The sequence below is a fragment of the Chaetodon auriga genome, chromosome 2, assembly GCF_051107435.1.
Source record: "Chaetodon auriga isolate fChaAug3 chromosome 2, fChaAug3.hap1, whole genome shotgun sequence".
Classification (NCBI taxonomy): domain Eukaryota; kingdom Metazoa; phylum Chordata; class Actinopteri; order Chaetodontiformes; family Chaetodontidae; genus Chaetodon; species Chaetodon auriga.
Window position 1 is genome coordinate 9,657,141 of NC_135075.1, and position 16,723 is coordinate 9,673,863.

The 16,723-nt window shown below is 39.3% G+C and overlaps 1 protein-coding gene across 2 annotated transcripts in view; it reads left to right on the forward strand.

The window, feature by feature from the left end:
- The window catches only part of cntn4 (contactin 4), a 137,734-nt gene that overhangs the window by 2,300 nt on the left and 118,711 nt on the right, over positions 1-16,723 (forward strand). For both annotated transcript variants that reach the window (XM_076753139.1, XM_076753147.1), the window contains exon 2: positions 12,950-13,086. In XM_076753139.1, coding sequence (XP_076609254.1) covers positions 13,032-13,086 — 55 coding nt within the window. In that variant the 5' untranslated portion in view covers positions 12,950-13,031. The remainder of the gene's footprint in view (positions 1-12,949; positions 13,087-16,723) is intronic.

Genomic DNA, 16,723 nt, shown 5'->3' on the forward strand with positions numbered 1-16,723 from the left:
TACCATGACAACAGTCACCTATGGATGACAACAAAGATCACCTGAGTACGGATCTGCTCTCCACAGAAGTGAATGTGAAGTACCTGCATGCGATTTGAGAGTATAAAGTCATGTTATTTGCAGGCAGATTGAGGAGGCTGAGTTGGGTATCGGCCGGCTACGTGATGTGGCCCAGGCTGCCCAGATACAACCTCACAGGAAAACAGCCCTTTCGTGGTTGCCGACATCCTGGAAGGGAACAAGCCTGTCAGAAGTGACAGGGCACAGAAGTGACATTAAAAATATCCTGGGATAGGTGCATTTAGAGGCGCGGCATAAAAATTTCATCGCATGGTTTCCGCAGGAAGTATCGAGGCAATGTGTCATCAAGGCCATTTTTATTTCATGTCTCTCCAGGAAAGCTAGCTCAAGGAACAGAAGACGGGGAGAGTGTTTTTTTTGTTTTGTACTAAGTGTTTGAATGTATGTGAGATATGATGGAGAACGCTCCATGTGTGGCTGAAGCACTCTTCACATTGACTCGTTCTGCCACAGGAGGATATCCTGTAAGTGCTGACATTACACCAGCAGTCTGTCAGCTCTTTGAACTGTATGGAGGCATGCTGGGAGTTGGGGGTAGTAGGACTTGTTGCTTGACCTTTCACCTTTCGTCCATCTGTATTCTACATCTCTGGCTACACTTTGGGCTGGACAGTCCGTTCTAAAGGATTGTTATTAAGGAGTATAACTGTTGTTGAAGCTATTCTGGGCAGCAGTGGTTCCCAACCTTCTCTGCTTGTGACCCTCTCATCACAAAGCAGTGCAACCTAGATTTTTTCTTCTTGCTGCAACTTATAATCATTTTCGAAGCCTGAAACAGTTGGTTTCTGGTCTACTATACAATGAAGTGATTAGGCATTCAGCAGAATTGATTAGTCATTCAACAGAATATTTACAAGCAGCTATTTTAATAATGGATTCATAATTTGAATCGTTTTTCAAGCAGCAGTAACAAAATACATGTGTGGTTTCAGCGTCTTAAATGTGAAAACCTATAAAAACATCCATTTCGTGAGGAAATTCACATTATTTACAGTGCCCAAGGTGACATCTTCAGATGTCATGGTCTGTCAGTCTAAAGCCCAAATATATTAAATGTACTACAATGTAAGGCAAGGAAAGGCAGCAAATTCTCACTTCTGAGAAGCTGGTCCTATGACATGTTTTTTTTTTTTTTTTCCCAGCATTTTTAAGCATTTGTCTTGTTTTTTTTTAATAGTTGCTGATTAGTGTCTTGTCAATCAACTCATTTCATCAACTAATTTGAATCTGTTGTTTTTATCTTTGGGGAACTGTGATGGACATTTTTCACTATTTTCTGACATTTTCTGACAAAATGATCAATCCACAGACAAACAAAATAATCAGCCGGTGAATCTAATAATAGTTAGTTGAAACCCTAACTTGCAGTATTTTACAAGAATTAGAGAAAATGTATTGTCTTATTATTTCCTACCCGAATCATCCTTTGACCCCTTAGGTGCATCTCATGACCCCTTGCTGGGCTCTGGACCCCCGGGGAACCAGTGCTGTCGAGCATAATTCATCCTTGCATACACTCCAGTCGACAACTCAGCACCTTGCTGACCGGGTTAAAATCACTTCTTAGAGGTAACAAGCAGCAAAAAACAACAAATGTCTGGTGTCAGTTGTTAAGCACAGCTGCTTTTTTGCTTCACTCTGCTGGATTTTTAAAGTAAACAGCGCTGTGAGATTTTCCACAACACCGTAATGGATGAGGAAGCTGCAGGCCCCCGATGCTCCTTTACCGGAGTGCACTGTGGTTTTATGTATGCCATGCCTTACTTGTTTGAATCTGGCATAATGGAGTTGTTTGACAAGCTGAGCTGTGAGTGGTGAAGAAATCTTGCCAGTCAAGCAGAATGCTGGAAAATTACACGTTTGTTCCTCCACCAAACTCTAAAAAAAGGTATGATAGTTACTCTATGATTAGGCTGTATTCCAGGAGTCTCAGCACACTATTGAGCAAATGGAGAAAAGATGAATTTTGTTTTCACTGTATCAAAGTGACTGTGCTTTATAGAGTCAGCATGGAAGGAAAAAGTAATGTAGAGAACTCAGCGCGAGGCTACTAGCTGATGCAATTTAGTGAATTTTGGTTTCTTTTTTGGGAACTATAACTGCTAAAAAAAAATACAGTTACTGCAGGAAAAGTCGTCAGGAGGCAGTTTTCCTAAACGAGGTGCCTTCAGTTTGACGGTTTCCTGTACAGCACAGACTGGATTTCATTTAAACAAATCTTTTATCTGCATGAGGCTGCATGCAAGGCGTCCACCTACTGTACTGCGGTGCACTTCCAAGAGGATGAGGAGTTCCTGCTTAATTCAGTCTAAGGAAGAACATAAATAAGTGTTATTTCGACAGAGTCTCAGCAGTTTGTGAAATAGTCACAGAATTTAACATCTGTATCGCGACACCACAACGTATTTCAGTTTGAAAAATCCTTGCTCCACCATCGCCCTCACCCCGTGTCAGGTTAGCAATAATAAAAATGCAACGTCTGGTTGTTGTTGCTCTTTATGCTACGTTTGTCCCTTTAATTTGAAGGTCGTGCAAGTGTCGAGCAAAAAAAAAAGGAACATTCATGCACAAAACTCTATAGATTAAATACCATGTTCACACTGCTGTGAATTGGGAGCCCACAACTGTCAGGGATGAGTACACTTGACGATAATATAGCAGAGCTCCTCAGTGTTGTCTACCTAGTCCCATCTCACCGTTCATTTTTAATATTTAGACTGAAGGAAAAAAAAAAAAAAGATCCAAGATGGTTCGTTGAGACAGCTCCATTTCCTGCTGTATTTATCTAGTCTCATTGGTTCTGTAAATGCCCCATTTGTAATCCAATCATATTAGAATAATTTATCTGCTTTAGCAATGCTTTATACTGCTCTGTCACTTCTAGGCCTTTGGTTTCAAGGCACCGCGGTCCTTTGGGGTAAGTTGTCACAGACTGTCTGAGCCTGCAACGTTTCCTAATTCAAACATTGTTGCACACGGCTTCTCCTTGGGAATGGCTTTAATTGAGTGCTTAATAAGAGCGACGCCACACAGCAGCCAACTTCCGGGGGGGATCTGAGCATTGGGAGTGCTGCATTATTAAATGTACTTATATAAGACCTGAAAACATCTTCTTTCCAAGCAATCTCAGGATGAGATCAGGTCGACGATTCCTCTTGATAGTACAACTCAAGTAAATGTGGATTTTTTTTTTTTTTTCTTTTCAAATGAATATCCACAGCACATTTTCAGAGGTGTATTGTGCTCCACTGGGTGTGGTTGTTGTGTGAGAGCCATCTTTCCTCCCTCATTTAGTACAATATAAGTGCTCGATAAAACTGCGTTCCCCACAGGGCATTGTTATTTTCTTTGTCTGAATCAAGATTAAAGGACTGAATAGACAGGCTGAGATGACTCAGAAGAATGTTACAAATATACCCTGAGCAGCGTGCTGCTCTCTGTTGATAACTGTCGATAAAATACAGGCAACAGCACGCTTTGTTCCTGATTCTGTCACAGGCTTTGGATCATTTTGGAGAATTTTCCACGACTGAATGGGCTATCTTAGACGGCATGAGTGACAGATAGTATGTTTTAAAACTCAGTGGCATTTTCCTTAATACAAATTTATGCTCATAATAATAATGCTCATCAAGTTATATTAGCTATGTAAAAGCTGTATGTTGAGGTGTGTGTGGCATTATGCTTTTACTTACTTACAGTTTCAAAATAACTTTAAATTTCACATAAAAAAAAAAGAAGCAGTTGCCCTTGGTTGTATTATAAAACTACAAAATCTCCCTCGTCAGGAGCTTAGTGGGGCATACAAAGGGTTTATGGAGCATCAGACTAACCAGTGTGTCTTAATTATGTTAGAAAGAGGATTATCTTCAGAGTAAAGAGTAAATTAGTACAAGACATGGAAATGAAGGTATAGTAGCGAGGTCATATTATCCACGGTGGTTATATAAATTTTCTGTTATTTCTCTCAGGGAGTTCTTCTTAATCAATGGTCATTTTTCTTTTTTTTTTTTTTTAGATTGAAGGAAACAGCACAAGTAACAGTAGAATTCTGAAAATCAACACACCTTGTCAAAATGGCATTTTGATTAGCTATTAACATTATAATAGTATTTTGTGCTGGCAGCAGAGGTGGATTTTCACTGAATAGCAGTCCAGAAGGTTCAAGGTGTGCTTCAGTGATTTTACACATAAAGTTCAGTTTAATTGTCATGAAGAGAAGCGCTCAGCCTGTGGAAACAGGTGTATATAACGCCCTTTGTTGCTCTGAGTGATCTCTTTTCAAAGATTGAGAAAAGAAGTCCTCGTGCAGGTCTGCGTATCAGCTTTTCCATTCCTATTCATCCCACGGTCCTCATCAGAGGATGGAGTTTGCTCGGTTGTCATCACATTCAATGGACAAAATGGAATACTAATAAGAAAGTTTACTTTGGAAAAATTATATACATGTTTGTATTTAAAATATTATGTTGTCATTATAAAGTACATATATTAATTATTATTATGAATTGTTAGTGTATTAAGCTGACTGGAAAGTCACTAAACCAGATATGTTGTAAATCAGGACATAGGTTTATCACACAGGGTGTGATGGTGATGAAACAGCTGAACGAGTACCCTGATAGTTGAATTTGTTTCACCACATAGTTTTTCCCACCTGCATATTGCTTTCATTTTTCATGCAGCCTTGTGTATATTAGGCAGAATCAATAAGAAATATCACATTCTGGCTTCATATTGTTATGCAGACTTGGGTTTGGGAATGGATTAAATGAGACACATCATTTGTTAAGTTGTTACTGTCAGTTTTACACGTTCAGCCACACCACACCGCCATGAAACTGGAGGCCTGAAGCTTTACACATGAACAACAGCAGGTTTGAGTTAATCTGTTTTGTCTCCTCGTAAAAAAACATACACATTTTTACCTTTAGGTATTCAACAATAAAGTGGAACTCCTGAGCTTGCATGCTGGAGTATTATGTCTCACACACAATTCAACCTGTGAGGTGCTGAAGTCGCACTCCAATCTGAAGTGTCTGGCTCAAGGGCACCCTCATGATACACAGTAAGCCTCTGGAGAATGAAGACAACCCAGGGGATATATTTAAGTGTCCGTATGAACGGTTTCTATGCAAATGTTAACATTTATATATTGGCTTTTCAATGTAATTAATCAGTCAGGGTTACATATCCACATTCACAAACAACACAGTACATTGCATGAATTCCTCGCTGAGAAACAGATTTTAAATATGAATTTGGTAACTTGCCAATCAGTTAACAGACACGTGTTGCAGCTGCTCAGTGGATGTTGTTTTCTCAGTGATTTCCAATTGTTAAATGAGGAAATAATGATGTGGCTTCCCATTATCATTAGTTGCATTTAGCTGCTGATTGAAGTCCCTAAAAGACTTTTTTGTTTTGTATCCAGGGACAAAAAAAAACTCTTTTTACATTTAAGAATGTTGTATTCATGTTAAATAGTGAATTGAGTTTGAAGAGAAGTACAGATGATGCAGTACAGGTATTCAAGACCTCGTCCGTTTCTCAAATGGAGTAATTAGGCATTCCAGGAAGGCACTGTTTGTTTAGCAGACCATTTCAGATGTCTGCAGTTCAGATGAATGAGATTTTGTCATCATTGTATCAAGGTGCAATTAGATGGTTCATCTATTTCAAGCAAGGACAATAAAGAAGAACAAACTAATACCTAGTTGTGTTTCCTGTGCAGTAGATGACTGTTCAGTTTGAATAAGAAAGAAATCCTGATCAACCTCAAAACTGTTGATCTGTGCCAGATAATCTTATGGTGGAAACTAGGTCCATGTGTAGGGACGGTCAATCAAACCCTCTCTCCTTAGCCTGGACGTGGTCATTTTGTCGCTGTCTTTAACCTGGTTATTTTCGACTTATCCAACAATGTGGATATACAATAGGTAGAAGCATCTTTCCTTAATAAAAGCCATGCCTTATGTTAAAATGTATTCAGATTTAGTGCAGCTGTCATGATGTTCCATGCAGAGATGTTGCATGGTTTGTGCTATATATTGCACAATATTGGAGTTAGTTAACTGAAATAAGTAATGTACAGTATGCAGCCTGCAGTGTGTTTGTACTGGGGCTTGCAGTCAGATTCACTACAGAGTTTTGCTCTAACATTTTGAAAGGTGGAAAGGTCTTTGCGCGTCATTATTTCTCGAAGGAAATGGATTTGGAAGTATTTGACAGATTTTCAGGGGCAATTGATGGTGATTGCGACTCCACTAAAATCACACTGAGACAGTCCTCACCAGAAAAACACTGACCTCTATTTGTGTGCCTCTATAAGTGACCTGGAACAGGAAATCACTCCGAGGAAAAACTTCAGAAAAGCAGCATATTAGTGTGTTTTCTCCGCAGTGGTCAAGACTCCTTTATTGGCACCGAATGTCAAAAGATCCTTAGCTCAAGCTTAAGTTGACTTTTCTTTCCAACATTTGACTGGCACTTGAGATGTGGCGGGGTGATACAGTTTGGAGATGTCACTCTCCAATTCAGAAGTGTCCCAGTGTGCCACCCACGTCAGCAGTGATGTGGATACACAGCAGAGACCTGTCACTGTAGTCTGCCCTGACTTGTACTACAGCCCTGGGTGTGTTTTATTGATCATGTCTCTGATTTTAATGGTCTGAACTGGCTAATATGATCTCCCCACAAGTGCAGATGTATTTGCATTTCTGAAATTATTGATGATTATTATGATGTACTGCTGTTATGCTCTGGGCACTAAAATGCCTGGAGACAAATAAGCCTTTGTTCCCTGGAATTCAATATTTCAACCATGTAAAATGTTGAAATATCAAAATGTAATGAGAGCCTCGGAGGACGGTTCGTGTCGTGGAGCTGAATTAGTCGCTTCAGGTCTAAGTAGACATGTTGCAGATGAATAGCTGAAGTAAACTTTTCAGAAATTTGGTGGAATAAGTGTTGAAACAGATGGAAAAGAAGGCTTGCAGCTGTCATTGGAATGCTAGCAAACAGCGAACATCAAGAATATGAACATCTCCCTGACCGTGAACCGCTGTATTCCCTGTTAAGTGCTCACTCCTCTTGGTTGATGATCTACTTTCGAGACAGCAGACGGAGTTCCTGCAAATCTTTCAGCATGCGCGTCATGAATTTTTGTTTGCACTGCAATTTTTGAACCATACCTTATAGTCTACATGTATAATTCATGATTGAAATATGAATGGGTGTAATCGTCAAGGAGTGCAATGTGAAACTTACTTAACCTGAAGGTGCAGCGTTTTTTTTTTTTTTTTGTATAAATGGGAAACCATGCGGAAATAACACATTGACAGTATTGTGAATGATCCCACAGCTTTAATACTTCTGTAAGCTCTAAGACTCTATATAAGCTTGAAGGCACTGTGGCTTTCCTGACTACACAGAAAAAAGTTCAAGAAAAAGGCTACCAATCACCTGTCAAGACTCTACTCAGTGGCAACACTGAGATTTGAGCCTGTGCTGTAGGTTGTAGGTATTCAAGGCTACATGCGTCCAGGTCTCTGTACTTTTCTAATGCTATGTTTCCCTCACTGTAATGTTTACGACAAGGATTCCAGATCTGCTATCTCACCCCTGTCTGACATGTACCCCAGTGTCTGCAATGATTTGAGCTGCAACAACAGATGTTTTTCTAATTAAATGTGCTCACTTTTGATGATTAAAGCTGAGATAAGAATAGCTGACATACTCTTTGCAGAGGAAAAGGAAAATGTATGTGGTGCTGAAGTGAGTGACAGATTGATTTACAGAAAAGTTATAACAAAAACATGCTTAGTTATTAAGTGGAAATACTAAAAATCTGGCTATACTTAAAGTATCATTGACAGTAACAGCATCTGACGCAGGAGAATTTGCTCCTTGCTTCCCTTAGTTTCATGCCACTGTAAATAAAATACTGTTGCTTTTTACTGACTGTTGGATAAACTTAATATGATATTTTAGGCGGATAATTTCAGTAGATTATTGATTATGAAAATAAGAGCTGCAGCCCTGAAGATATTAGCCAGTGCTTCTGAAGATTACACATTGTCCATCTCTGTCTGTGTCACATTTCCATTGTCTTCTCAAATACAGCAGCATTTGTGTGTAGAAATCTGTTCAGTTTGAATTCTCTTTTCATGATCTTCGCTGGAAGGAAACTGCTTTAGAAATTTAGGCTCGCCTTGACCCTGCTCTCAGAACAGGTCAGAGGCGCAAATCACTTTGATGTTCTGTGCTAATTGCACACCTTGTGAGCACGAACAGGTTCCATTTGAAAGCTTCCCTACGTTGTCTGTTAATGTTAGCTGCTTTGACTTGAAGTACATTTTTAATTCTAGCTATGTGGCTGTGGTGTGGTTGTCATTAAAGTCAGAAAAGCAATTGCTTCTCCTGCAGATGTTAGAAACCGACTGGAGGATATACCTCTATTAAAGCTGATCGTTCCCTTCGATCACCTCTGCTTCTGCTTGGCTTTTCGCCCTGATATCATTGAACACAGGACGATGGATTTCTTAGGACCAGTGCAGTTCATTAACCAAACGTGTTATCTCCTCCCAAGCTAATTTAATTCCAAGTGCGATTCTGCACCTCCTGCACGAAGACATCAGTTTCCTCTTAGAACAAGCTTTCGTAATAGATCGATTCTGGACTGTTCTCTTCATCACAAAATTTTAGCTGGCAAACAGTGCACTATTTTAATGAGAGCGAGACAGATGATTTTCTGTGCGAGTTAAACAAAAGAGCAATTTCGAAGAACTTTACAGCACTAAGTTGCAAATGTTCTGAACACTTTTCATATATTTTCATATAGATTTTCTGCATTTTCCTATTCAGGCTCATAGTAGGTTTTCACAGAATGCAATGCACGGAATAACCTTGGAACTGCCGTGTAATTACTGAAAGATCCAGTTTGCACAATTGCTGTTATTGTCCTCGTTTTGCACGTGAACAATTCAATTATAATGTTAGCCGTATGATGGGCAAAAATCGATTAATCTTTCCATTTTCTGGTAATTTGTTACTGCCTGAATACATTGATTGTGTCCTCCCCTTATACCATGCAGCAGCAGCATCAGTCATTTCTCTATGCCAAACTGCAGCTGCAGTATAGTACATCCATGATTACTGATGATTTAACGGTGCGGAACTTAATAGCAAATTAGGGACTTATGGCAGGTAATCATAGAATATTAGCATTAAAAATGAATGGCATCTGTGAATTAGAATTACTTAATATTAGTAATAGTAGCAGTAGTAGTAGCATATTGGTAGTAGCATTAATATAAAGACTGATAGTATTGGTAGCAGTAGTTGTAGAAGCAGCATTAGTGGTATTGCAAACTGCTCTAATTCTAATACTACAGTGGCAATGGGAAGAAGTGCATTCACCACTCATCCTTTCTTCCATTTTTGCTTTTTGTCATTGCTGTTCACTAACAGCAGTCAGAAATCAATTATTCCTTGGTCAAAGTATCACCATAATTAGAGAGCATCAACCTTGTTATTATTTTCCTTTTGCCTTCTTTTTTCTTGCTTGTTAAGTGCTTTGACAAGTGTTCTTGCAAATGAAAGTCTAAGAGGAATGTGTCATATTGTGTGTCAGTTGTAACATTACAAGCAGTACTAAGCTATGTGAACCTAACCAGTACCTTTGTTAACAAGGCGCGGCTGAATATGCTCTGTGTAGCCAGAGCATACTGTATATCAACTTCCATTTTCCTGGCATCAAGTAACTAAATAGATTACAGCAGTAAGAGGCAGGAGCAAGTTTGTGAGGCTCTCAGTGGTGTGTTATCTTTAGCTGCCGAGGTACTTTATCAGGTTGAGTTGAGAGAGGTGGACGGAGCCAAAGCAAGACTCTGACACTGGGGGGAAAAGTAGTCACCAAGAGTAACTACAGTACCATGAATGCATGTTCTGCCCTTTAACAGGATTTTCCACCCTGAGGAGGCTCGACCGTGGCACATGGATACAAACCTACACAGCAGACAAAACAGGCATTAGCCTAATAGGCACAGGGCCAGGCGCTTTCATGAGACACAGAAGACTTTATAACACTTTAAGATGCATAAAACTGCTCTCTCGGAGTAAGGCGCAGCCTTGCACCATTGATGTACCCAAGACAGACTCTGACAACCTTCTATATGATGTATGGAGATAAAAGGCCGCTTTTCTGTAGGTGGAGACAGGAGACAGAGCTGGAAGGTAGAGAATCTGAGATTAATAAGAATACGGCCTACTCAAACAGTTTCAGGTGCCTTTTTGGATGTGTTTTTCACTGGCTTTGTTCCATTCTTTCTCGCTGTGTTTTCAAACTTTGTGCTGTCTATAGTGAATCACAGCAGGGGTGGAATAACAGAGTTCTTCTGTGCTTCTCTGCAATGTCAAAATTACACAAATAGCTGTAATTTTGGAGAGGTTTGTGTTGAACATGCCTCAACTCTTTAAATATATTTTTACCCAGGAGACATTAGATTAACGCTGCTGTTTCCTCGAGGAGCTCTGCAAAAGGTAGATTTCACTTAACTGGTTGTATTGCTTTAATTCTTACATCAGTACAGCTTTTCCAGAGGCAGCCTCTGACATTTCCTCCAAATTATGCTGTGTTCTTCCCTCAGAGTTGCTGGCAAACTGGATAAATCTGCCTCCCTTCACTCTGCCCTATTTACACCCTGCTTCACTCAACAACCCCTTTTAACCAAATACCAATCAAATTGGTTCCACAGTGAGACAGAATTTGACTGTTCAGCCGAGGAATGGAGAATTAAATGTACCTTGTGTAGTGTTTAACAATCAGTGGCGCTGTAGAGCCATGGTTTGAACAGCAAGTTCCACCAGTGCATCTTTGTGAGGATGTATGTACATGCTATGAGCACACAGGTGCAGAATATACTTTTCTGGTGATTGGGGATGGCAGTAACACAGATTGGCAGTTGGTGGCTACGATAGGTCTGAAACGATAGCAATAGGAATAATAAAAAGAAATAATCAAAAGAAGATTGAAAAGATAATAAAAGAAGATCAGGATGAAAATGAAAGAAGTAGTGGCAAACACAGCTAAACACCCAAAATCGCTCCCTTTCTCTTTCCTCTTATTGTCAAAAATAATCATACGGCAAAAAAAAACAAACATATAAATGCAACCTATTCCAAAGGCAGCGTTCACTGTCACTCATTTGAGTGGAGCCTGAAGCAACACGCCGCTCCAGTGCAGCCGCTTGCTTTTTTTTTTTTTTTTTTTTTGCTTTTTATACGTGGCTGTTTTTGGTCTAGCTGCCTGCTGGCTATGTGACAAGTCTTCAGGATCAAAAGTAAACCACATGACTATGCAGGACTTAATTGTCACTTTTTACAGGTCATCATTTCTCTCCTCAGTTTATTTTACTTCACAAACATGTATTGTGTATATTCAGTGAATTGAACAGAATATTTGCTCTCAGTTTTAACTTCATTCATTTCACATTGTTGATGTCAAGCGACACATTTCATCTGTACCTGAATGCACTGTATGTATCATCTTGGTCTCACATGCATGTTCATGTACACATATTGTACATCCAAGGTTTACTTTTATTAATGGCTGTAACCTTGTAATTGTATCCGTTTCTATGGCAGAGATGTGCCAAAATGTGGTTTGAGCTGTAACCCTCATCTCACACACTGATTCTGTTCCATTCAGTTCTTCTGTTTTGATCAAAACGTAACGAGAAGCAACATGTTGAATGATGTCAAAACTCAAAAACATATTCCTCACAAAAGAAAATGATGATATTGGATATAGGAGTGAATCATCTCATTTATCCTGAAAATAATAATGAAAGACATTCAACTACTATGCCAGTGTGCAGAAAAAAAACCCACAAGGTTCAAATTATATACATAAATGTTTTGTTGAGAATGCTGAACAATTAGAGAAATGATGTGCTGTAAATGCTCTCTAGTACTCAGCACAGCATGTACCGAATCATCTATCCGTGAGTAGTCAGTCCCCAACAAAAACATTTCATAACATTTGGATTTCCTGTTTGAGTAGAAAGTTACAGAGCATTTCTGTGAGTGCTGAACGTCTTTTAACACAACATGTTTTTTCCTTCACCTCAGCCTCATTCATACCTTCAGCTTCTTTCCTGTCACTGGGGTTTGAGCGGCTGAGCGCTGCTACCTTCCTGCCACTCAACGAGCTTTCGAGTTTTAATCCTCACTCCAGGGAGATATTGTCTGTGATGGGGAAAAAGCACAAAATTGTTGTGAAATTCTTCTAGATGTTTCAGCATTTCTCATCTTTTGGCTTTACACTTTTATGAGCATAAAAGTCATGAGGCTTCAATAAGAACAACGCTACAGTGTGAGAACTTACAGGAGTGGCTTTGCTTTCATATTGACTTAAAAGTCGCTGTCCCTAGAGTTGCTGGAGATATGGAAATGAATGTATATGAGGTATTTTGTGTTCATCCACCCAGCACTGAAACCCATTCTTTTTTCCAACGGAGCAACTTTCAGGAAAGTGGGAACAGGAGGAAGTTGCACTGTGGATTTGGTGATTTAACGGGAGATTGAAAGACTTTGTCGCGAAGACTTTAAATGGTGATTGATTAAATATGCCATAATGTCACAGGCTTAAGTTCGGTTCAGCTGTAAGTGCAGTTTGTTACTGATACTATCACAGTGCTCTTTGCTGTATTGCATCTTTGCCTGCACTGTTGCAGGGATTGCTTTTGTGTTCCACACCTTGTGGGAAGAGCATGCTGAGCAGGAAACAACAAAGACTGATTTTCACAGGTACTGCGGGTAAGAACCTCACCGCCATGCTCATCTCCCCTTGTTTCTTTTTATACAGATTGAGGAACCAGAAGGGTGCAAATCGGATTCCATACATTTGTGATTGGATGTGAGACTACTTTGACCCTACAAAATTGAAGATGATGTTGCTATGGAAACTGCTGGTGCTGCAGTCACTTATGGGGTGCCTTGCAGGTAAAGTATCTTATTAGGAACTTTTGATGCATGCCAAAGCTGCCTTTGTGAAGTCTGAGTCCTTATTCATATGTATTTGGGGCAGGTGACAGTATGAAAGCTGTAGTTTAGAAAGGAGCAACCTCTAGTAGATAAGCCATAAGCTAATATTTTTTTTCCCCCAGTGATGTAAAATAATGTGAATGCAAAATCCATTCAACAAGGAAGTTATTGTTAGAGTACGACATTGTCTGCTAAAGACTTCCAATCACAGGCAATATTGCATTGTGGCTTTGCCTTCGTGTGTTTGGCACTCAGAAAAGGTTAGCGATATCATCCTGAATGCGAATGAGGGGAGTGTACCACATCAAAGCAGGGAGGAAAAGATTCTGTTTCACGTAGATTGACAGATCACAAATAGAGCCGAGATTTAAGTGGAAAACTGCCACGAACCTACAGTGATGGTAAAGTCCTGCCTTCAACTTAAACAATACAGACGACATTACACAAAGCTTTTTAAGACATCCAATAAGGGCTATGAGATTGCAAATGTGTTGTATGCAGTACAGTGTTGTATAATGTTGAGATTAATGATAGAATGAAGACTTCAGTAATGTTACTTATATATATATACATACACACACAAACACACTTATAAAGGAAATGTACATGTCACATCAGGTATTACAGTTTCCTGTACTATTTTAGAACATGACTGATCCAAATAAAAATTGGTCCAGCTTTTTAGTTACAGTAAATCACCAGTCAATCAATCAATGATTCAGTAAACCAGTGAATGAATCAATAAAATCTATTAAAATTTAGGTTAATTTCTCAAATTGATCTATAAAAGAGGCAATGAGTGAACAGGAAATCGGTCCAGGGTTGTTTCAAATGTCCATCATTCATTTACTGTGCAGTAAAGTTGAATTATAGCTTCATTACACCGTGGTGCCCATTTCAGCCAGAGGCTCCCTGGCATTGATCACATTTTGATGGAGGACTTTAATTTGTCTCCTTTATAAATAGGAGGGGTCACAGGAGAGAATCAGTTGAATCCCTCAGTGTTTAATCAACAGGTGTAGTACAAATCAAGATGAAGAAAAGACTGTATTGATGAGGTCTGTGTTCTGGTGAAACCCTCCATCTCATTACTCAGCACACATTAGGCCTGCTGTGAACTCCTTGCCCTCTTCTGCATATTAGATTTGTGAGCGGATGAGATTTATTAAAGAGAACCTTCAGTTATATTGCACTGTCTTCATGATTTCGCCTGTGCATGTCACTGCTCATCATATGGTAGGTCTAACAATCCCACACGATCACAGAGAAGACAGCAGGTGATAATTGATCGGCGTGCTTTGGGTGTAGCTCAATCCTCACGCAGCTGATACATGAAGAAGGTCATTTCTGCTGTGGAGAAAAAACGTCGAACATAATCAAACCAAATCAACAGTCTAGTGATGCATATGGATTGCAGACCTTTTTGGATTACATTCAAAGTAAAACAGTGTACTTCTGATCTATTTTTTGTTGAAAGTAGCATTGTCCTTTGACACTCCCCAATAACAGCTTGGTCCTAACAGTAATGGTGTCATCTCAGATCTGAAGTGATAATAGTATAGCATAGAAACATCAAACAACATACCCCCAGAATGAGGGGCATTTCTTCTTATTTTTCATTAAAAAAAGGATAAAAAGCTGGGAAAAATACATTTTTGTTATTTTGTCGTGTTCAAGGAATAAACTGATTTCATATTTACGTTTTTTTCTCACTTCCAATATATAAAAAAAGCCATTCTGGGTTCAAGCCCTTTTGCTTTCAGCAGATGCTGAGTTTAGTGGACCATGCCCATTTGAACCAGTCAATATGGCTCTGAAGATTTTTGCTAATGCTCCCACTGCACTGAAACTGGTGAAATTCTGTCCACTGGGTTTTGTGGCGTCCTCTATAGATTGTGCTCAGAATGCTTCAGTAGACCTATTCCCAATCATGGCCTGAAGATTTACGATGATTGGACAATTCATCAATGAGGTATGGCCATTTTCCTGCTACAGTCTGCCCCTTCCTAAAATTTGGGTTGATGGTGGCCATGTTTTTCCTTGATCTTGCTCATTCATAATAGAAATGTCTATCTCACTCCTGTGATGCTGTGTAGCCATTTTGGTGTTGAAATTGTCAAAATCCAACAAGTTCTATTCATGATACTGTTTTTTTGTTTGTTTGTTTTTTGTTTTTTTTGTTTTGCTTTTTTCAATGAAATGGTGAAAAATCTATCATGACAGACTTTTATGGTCTAAGAGGCTTTTTGTAGAGAAAATCGAACTGGAGTTGTGTTTCCAATTTCCATTTTTTTTAATTACAGTGTCACCATCTGGCCAGTTGGGCTCATATTTCCTGGGAAGCGCTTGGATGTCATGTACAAGTATTGGGTTTCATGTTTCTAGCTCATTCCAGCTCATGGCAATTTGTGTTGTGGCTTAAGACTAATAATAATTAAAAAACAATAATACTAAACCAGCACAAACACAATGTTTGAGTACTAATGTACCATTCCCTTACAAATAGTGAGACATCCCCATAAGCAATGGCTCTCTTATAAACTACATTTTTGCATTCAGTATTGTTCTGCTGGTGGGAGTTGGCAGAAGTCATACATTCAGATATCGATTGATTCTTTTTTTTCACAAACACTTGAATATTGGTCAGTTTCAAACCAACAAACTGATTTTGAACAAAAACCGGATGCAACTGCATTTTTTTTTCGATATTCTTACATTTCAAGCAGAATATCGACTTGACATTCACATTTTTTTTCACACTTCATCTTTGCCAGTGTCTTCTTCCTCTCCAAGTCCACGGGCTGTCTGTTGACCCCTGGCAAGTCAACGATATGGAGGAGACATTTCAGTGTCAACAGTGTCATCTTCCTCACCTCTGTGATGCTAATGCGTGTCACCAGCATGGTGATCCTGATTTGACCCATCAGACTCGTTTGCTACTGATCAGTTGATCAGATTCCAAAGGTTTGGGCAGCCTTATACTTCTCGTGGGTGCCAGCATTTTCAGCAAAGAGCTGGTGCAGTTCACATACTACTGTATTGTTTGTTTAGCACTAATGTGCGTTTGTGTGTAAAATGTCTGGACACATCTCACAAGGTCTGTAACAGCACCCCCAGTGTTAAAAGCTGCTAAAACAGAATTGAATTAACAAAAATTAAAAAATAAGAATAGTTTTCAGCCATAGTTATCTTACTTGTGTGACAAATCTCAGAAGTTCCAGTTTAACTTCACTCTGTGTGATACTGTTATGGTCCGGGAAAGATTGTGATCATGATAAACTCTGGTTAAAATATGTTCAGGCTTGGAGTCGAATTCTAGTCTCAGTCAAATTTGGATGTGCTGCAACTTCTTGTGCCACTTCAAACTCCACACCACATCAAAACATTTGTAAGCCTGCACACAGGTAGTGTCTTGGCATACATTAATTTCTTTAGATGCGCCACTGTCCTATTTCATAGCACTGAAGCATGGCAACTCTTCAGAATATCCCAAGCTTTGTCATATTTGTGCCGTGAATCATAGCAGCAACATTCTGGTCAACTGCACCATTACTGCTTCTTCCCTCTGTATGGTGGATCCGTGTGTGGTTCAGGC